At 49.6% G+C, this 7,019-nt stretch overlaps 1 protein-coding gene across 2 annotated transcripts in view; it reads right to left on the reverse strand.

Moving 5' to 3' along the window:
• Window positions 1-4,440, reverse strand: part of TSPAN15 (tetraspanin 15) — a 47,856-nt gene extending 43,416 nt beyond the window's left edge. The window contains exon 1 of one of the 2 annotated variants that reach the window (XM_053585279.1): window positions 4,275-4,432. In XM_053585279.1, the coding sequence (XP_053441254.1) occupies window positions 4,275-4,298 (24 nt within the window). In that variant the 5' untranslated portion in view covers window positions 4,299-4,432. Of the gene's footprint in view, window positions 1-4,202 lie in introns of both variants that reach the window. The other variant, XM_053585278.1, reaches the window with a different exon arrangement.
• Window positions 4,441-7,019: the final 2,579 nt, after the last annotated feature.

Consider the following 7,019-nt stretch of genomic DNA (forward strand, 5'->3'; position numbering starts at 1 on the left):
CTGGCATTCAGAGAAGGGCATGAATGATCTATACCCCTGATCTCCAAGAGTACCCAATCCAGCAGGGAAAAACAGTCCTGTAAACAGATCCTAGGATACCCTGTGAGCAGTGCTAAAATTAGAGGTACGTCCCCAACGGGCTGAGGTCGCATGGATCAGAATGATTCACCCTTAATGGTAGAAAGCGGAGGCTCTAAGTGCCTCTGGGTAAATGCATTTCTCATGGAGACTGCTCAATGACGTACTGGAAGAAGCAAGGAACACTTGATTAAGGATGAAGAGACCTGGAGGCACATGCCACATCTACTAAGTGTCCCTGAAACACAGCCTCCTGGGTCCCCCTGAAAACCAGAGAGCCCTTGAGTATGGAGCAGGAGGTCACCAGCTGGGTTCAGGGTCATATTTACATTGACTCACAGACTGAGACGTTTTCCTTGTTCAATCCCTTCTGAACCCTCTGATCACATCAAGGAGCAAGTGTCAGTTTGGGTACCAGTTTCTCTTTAAGCCACTTAAAAACTTGCCAACCTGCCTCTTGAACAGAGAGGGTGAACGTGAGGGTGCATGGCAGGGTCACAGGCCTTCAACAACCACAACATGGTGCTAGGATATTTGCTTTGACTGTGTTATATTTACTTTAACTACTGCCAGCTATCTGTGACAAGGGGCATTGGTTTCCCATTGGTAGTAGTGATATAAAGCCTCCTTTTAAAAATAAGTTCAAGTTTGAAAAGTCAGTTTAAAAAAATTAATATAATTAGCATAACCTCTATACAGAAGAATTGGACAACAAAATTTAAATTGCACATACAACAACAGGCAAAGCTATTCTATACTGCTAGATGGTCCAATGGTGGTTACCCCTGTAGAGAAAGGCTAGTGACTAGAAGAGGACTTGAAGGGGCTCCCGGCTTCCATTAACCGTTTGTTAGTTTATCTGGGAGCTGACAATTGAGTGGAGGCTGACTGCACATGTGTGTCTCCTTTGTGAAAACTCACCGAGCTGTATAGGTGCATTTCATTAGGTATATTATACATTCAATATATACATATATTATACCCTTTAACCGAGCAATTCCACTTCCAGAAATACCCTGCAAACATACACACATATGCAAATGACACACTCAGAGAGACCCTGCTCCCGAAGATATCTCTGTTCAAAGATACCACTGTTCCCAGTAACAAAAGACTGGAAACAACCTGAGGGGAAGGATTAAATAAATTTGGCATAGCTAGAGCGAAGCCTACACAACCACTAATGGAAGGAGGCAGCCTCCAGCAGACCTCCATAATTCACGTGGATTTCAATTTAAGTGAAAAGTTCTTGTATAACACGCTACCTATGTGAAAAAACATATACAGTAGAACCTCCGTAACTGACCACCTCCTCAAGTTAACCTAATTTTCATAGACATGTACCACACGTATAAATCAGCATTGTAGGTCTAGTTCCTTACGTTGACCACCTCCATATGTTGACAGGTTTGTTAGTGTCCCTTGGGTGGTCAACTTCCAGAGGTTTTATTATCTATGATATATATACATGTTTGTATCTAGGATACATCCTTTGCTAGGAGATCTCAATCACAAGAAACTGATAACAGAGGTCCTCTGTGGGTAGGGCAAGGGAGATGCTTGTTCCTGACCACTACCCTTTTCTACTTTTAAATTTCGAACCATATCCATGCATTTCCTGTCAATCATTTTTATAGCAAAAAGTCTTGCAGAAAGTGCATGGCTGTAATAAAACGTATGGACCCCTCCCAACCCAAAAGACTGAGATGCAATTGTCAGCAGTTTGGGCTTATAAAGCAACTAACCCTTGACCCCCCATCCCCAAGGGATTGCATCAGAGATAATGTGCTTTCTTGTAAATGGTTTCCAATTAACAGCTACCCAGGCCAGAACAAATTACTTACTTACACTGGGCCTCCGCCCTGCAGTCAAATTCTGGCACCTGGAAGCTGCCCTGTCAGAGTTGGTAGGTGGCTGAGTTCTTGGCATAGGTGGAGAGATTTTTTTTTTTTTTTTTGGCCGGGGCTAGGTTTGAACCCGCCACCTCCAGCATATGGGACCGGCGCCCTACTCCTTGAGCCACAGGCGCCACCCGAGGTGGGGAGATTTTTAAGCAGAAATACTTCCAGGGATGGGAGTCAAGGATTGGGTGAGGCAACCTCAGTTGGTAGAGGAAGAATTCCAAGTCCTGAGTTCTGCCCTGCCCAAGAAAAGCAAAGCAAGGGCCATAGGACAGGTAGAGGACAGCAAAAGAACAAAGCCTTGAAATTTTGAGTTTGGTTTTATTTAACTGCATAATTTACCTGTGTACTGCTCATTCTGTCCACATATCGCTCATCCTAAAAACAATTCAGTGAGGTGCAGGGCTAAGTATCACTTATCCAACTGACAGATGAGAAAAACGTAGGGAGGTTAAGAGACCAGTCAGTGATTACACGTCGAGGGAAGGGGTGAAACCAGAAATGTAACCCCACCTTCCTACCTCTCTACCCATCAACCTTACTTACCATCTCCTCTTTCAAATCTGACCAACAGAAGAGCTCACGAGGCCAGACAAGAAGCAGGTAAAGCATCCCTGTAGACTTACAGAGACCATCTAGAGCTGCAGTTTCCAATCCTGACTGCACACTAGAGTTACCTGGGGAGCTTAAGTAAATTCAAACAAATGCCTATGCCAGGGCACAGGAATCTGTAGTGTTTTTTCAAAACTCTCCAGTTGATTCTTATGCAACATTGGGTAAATTAAAGATCAGATCCTCCCCACCCCAATCCTACATGGAACTTTCTGCTTTCCTGTAGCTTCCACCAGGGTGTCCTTGCTCCATCTGCCATCCTCCAAACATACTACCCATCTTTCTTCCACATTACCTAGAGACAGGAGATTAGGAGCCAGCCTTAAGCTACTTTTCTAGAGGGAAAAGTCAATGAACAGTTCTGAGGCCCCAAACTGGGAAGTAACTTGCCTAAGATAACCCAGTGAGTCAGTAACAGAGCAGGACTAGACTCTGGATCTCCAAGTAGGCAAGGTCAAACCCACAATGGCCTCAAGGGGAAAACCTGTCCTGATGGCAAATCCAGCAGCTCCTGCCAACAGAAGAGACCCAGCAAGGGGCTGAGGAGCACACCAGGAAAGAGCAGTTGTTTGCGGGGAGCATGAGGTGGCAGTCACCTACCTAGGGTCCCTGCACAAGTCTGCCCTTGGGGCCTCCTGGGGCCAGGGAGCTATTCTAGAGTGGCAGGGGTAGAGTTGTCCTGCAGAAAGATGTCCTCATTTCTCAACTAGGCCCCAGGCTAATCTAATAGCCCTTACAGAAACCAGTCTGTGGGAGCAACTTACAGCACAGGGGACCAGATTCCTACCCACAATGACAATAATGGCTCACACTTTTGGCGCTTGATAGGCACACATTTTGGCCTATTTCATTACATCTCCACAATTATCCTAAAAGTTGAACATAATGACTGTCGCCATTTGCAGAGGAGGAAACTAGGGCCAAGAGAATCAAAGTAACTTCCCCCAGGATCACTCAACCAGAAAGCGGAAGCAGGAGGATTCAAAGTCTGGTTCAATCCAACCACTACCATCCTGCCCCGCAAGGCAGAAGAAGAGCGAAAGCCAAGGGTAACTGAAACAGTAACTGAGCACCTAGGAGCACCAGAGACATGTTCTGGTGGACTCCACTCCAAACAAAAGGCTCGCATCCTCCTTCTACCAAAGAGGAAACCAAGAGGCAGAGGGCAAGCGTCCAGTTCAGGGGCATCAGCAAGGAAATAGCAGGAGCAGTCCCAGAATCCAAGTCCCCCAACCACCACCGCAAGGTCTGACTCTCCACAAGCTGATGGGGAAGCAAGCTCGGCAGTACCTGGCAGGCGTGGTGGGCGGCAAGGAGATAACCACTCAGCTGGCAAACCGCCCACCAAGTGTACACAGGTGAGCCACGTGGTACTTACTCGGTCAGTCAGCAACTGGCTCTAACATTCCCAACCGGACGGCTGGAATTCAGACTGCGCTCCCGCCACTAGAATTTCCCGGTTCCCAGGAAAAGCGGGACCAGGAGCCAGCGCGCATTCCCTGCACCTTCCCTGGAGCTGGTAAGTCTGGACCCAGCACGCGCCAGCAAGGGGGCGGTTGAGAGAGTGTGGGTCCCCACCCCCGCACCCCTGGCCCCGCGGGAGTCACTCACCCAGAACACTGTGGAATAGATAATGAGCGAGAACTTGAGCCAGAGGTAGGAGACGCGCGCGCAGTAGCGCACCTGCTCCGAGTCCCCGCGGGGCATCCTGGGCGCTCCCGGCGCGTTTTATCCGGGGTTATCCGGGCCTCCGGGGCTCCCAGGCTCCGTCCCAGCGCCAGTGCTCCAGGCCCCACCTGCGGCTGCCGGGCTGCCGGCCCCGCCACCGGCACTCTCTGCTGGACTGACGGTGGCGCGTCGCAATCACGGCCCCCGCCACGGAGCCGGCCAGCCTCGGCAGCCAATGGGAGCCAGGCGGCAGCCGGGCCTCCGAGAGGGGGCGGGCCGGGGGCGGGACTGTGGGTCCAGACCCGAGAGGAGACGGAGGGAGGGGAGGGAGCGAAGCTTTTGCAAATGAGCTCACCTGCTACTCTGGAAACGCCAGTGTTAGTAGAGGTGGGCGTGAGAGAGTGTGGACCAGAGGTGAGCTGGGGGAGAGCGAGCGTGCCCAGTCGAGGTACGCAGAGATGCAGACTTCCCACTGTTGCCAAGAGGGAAGACGGGGGGGCGGGGGGGGAGGAGAGGTAGGAATTGCCTGTCAAGGTGTTAAAAGTACAAATGGGTGTGCAAAATGTTTGTGGAATAAGGAATTGAAGTTGCTCGGCCAGAGCAGCGTGGAGGGTGTCATCTAGGAAGTGCAGCACGCCAGGGTGGGGCTGAGGGGCCCCCATAGAGAGGGTCTGGAGTTGCCTCCTGTAACACATCTGCTGAAGGCCTTTCCCCCAACCGATCTCAGAAATCCGCTTTTATGGAGCCTGGTGATATCCAAGCCCTGCTCCCAGGAAAGCCCTCCCCAAACCCAGTCCTCAAGGCAGCTTGGGTAGGCAGCTCCCTTCCTGCACACTCAGGCCGGGTCTGCCCCCAGTCTCCTCTGGGCCTGGCCTCTTCTCAGCCTGAGAACCAGAGGTGACTGTGAATCTGTTTCCCACAATAGATGGTCCCAGTTTTACTCACTGTTGCTTTTCCTGTCTCCCAGGCTTAGCTCACACTGAGGCTTGAGAGCCAAGCAATCACTGTACATATGACCCGGAGGTCAAGAGCTCAAGCAGTGGTGGGTGGGGTCCCTGGTGGCGATTTCAGGAATGACACCCATATCCACATCTACAGTGGGCTCCCAAGCTTTCTGCAGACACATATTCAAACCAGACTGGAGCAGCCCCCAGGGCTCTGCCATAGCAAGAAGAAAGCAAGGTTGGAGGTGGGGAGGAAGGCAGTGACCTGCCTGGAAAGGTAAAAAAGAAACCAGTTTTCTGGAACAAAAAGAGTAAGAACTGCCAGGGTGTTTGTGTGGAGTAGAGGAATGAACAAGAGACTGATGCAAGTTACCCTCAGATGAATAACTGAAGCTCAAAAAGATGATTTTCTTGGGGGGGGGGGGTGTTGCCTGCTTCTTCTGGAGGCACCAAAAAGATATATTTCCACGTTGTTAAAAGTTGTCCTTTCAGCCGTGGCACCTGTAGCACAGAGGTTATGGCGCCAGTCACATACTTCGAGAGTGGCAGGTTCAAACCCAGCCAGGGCCAGCTAAACAATGACAACTGCAACAACAACAACAAAAAATAGCTAGGCATTGTGGCAGGCACCTGTAGTCCCAACCACTTGGGAGGCTGAGGCAAGAGAATCACTTAAGCCCAAGAGTTTGAGGTTGCTGTGAGCTGTGACGCCATAGCACTCTATCTCAAAAAAATAGTTTTCCTTTCTGTCCTTTAAGGAGGAAGTTTTTTATTCCTCTTTAGGAGTTAGAGCCTCATATCTACCCTTCGAGGTTTGTACCCCTTCAAATCCCCTGGAGAGCTAGTTTAGCATCTTACCTGTTAGGGTGGAAACTTAAAGGTGTTCACCATGGGTTGGAGAAAGAATTCTCATGCAGGGATTAAAATAGAAAGAAGTACAAAGTTCATTTATTTTCCCTAGAAAGAAAGCGAGCTAGAGAAAAAGAGAGTGAGTGAGTGGCCCTGGCACAGAGGAAGGAGTGAAAATTCCAGGCAGTTAGAAAAGTGGCTGGTAAAAATAGCTTTTTTTCCTCTCTCTGCTTTATTTATCAGCAGACTGATAATAAAAGCAGCTAAGGGATTGCAGGTGTTCTTTCCAGCTTATCTGAGTCCTTGGAATCTCATGCTGGAGAAAACTGAGGCAGAAAGTTAGAGCAGCAAGCTTGTACCCTGCCCCACCCCACCCCACAACACCTGTTCAGAATTCTTAGAAATAAGAAGTTAGGCCACAGGTGGGCCTAACAAAGGGGGCAGTTATGCTGTGGATTCTTTTTCTCTTCAGAGGGGCAATTATGTGCTGTGAGTTTATTTCTCTTGCTTTCTGTTTCATGGTTTATTTTCCTCTGTTCAGTATGCTGTTAGTAAAGCCACCTTTTGTTACTACCCTCCCAGCCTCCTTTCAACTCTCTATACTTAAACTAGAACCCTAGCTACCTACACACCTCCCTTATCTGGGTTTCCATCAGGCTTTCCTTCCAGTTGCCCCTGGACTTCCATTCTTCCCTCTGCCCCCTCCAGCCAGCTGCACTTTCTCTCATCTCTCAAATATTCCCTGGTGACACACAAGCTTCTGAACAGGCTCCCGCAGCTCTCTCTCAGCCCTGTAAGATGCCCTAAAGGCTAAGGTGAACCTTCCTTGCAAGGGAAGCCTGGAGCTATTTGGGGCTAGCACAGCCTTCCCTGGCTCCTGGGCTCCTTCAATGGACTTCACCACCTGCAACCCCAACCCTGACCCCATGCACTAGGGCTTATCCTGAAGCCACAAACATTGAGGCTT

Source organism: Nycticebus coucang, chromosome 3 (genome assembly GCF_027406575.1).
Source record: "Nycticebus coucang isolate mNycCou1 chromosome 3, mNycCou1.pri, whole genome shotgun sequence".
Taxonomy (NCBI): domain Eukaryota; kingdom Metazoa; phylum Chordata; class Mammalia; order Primates; family Lorisidae; genus Nycticebus; species Nycticebus coucang.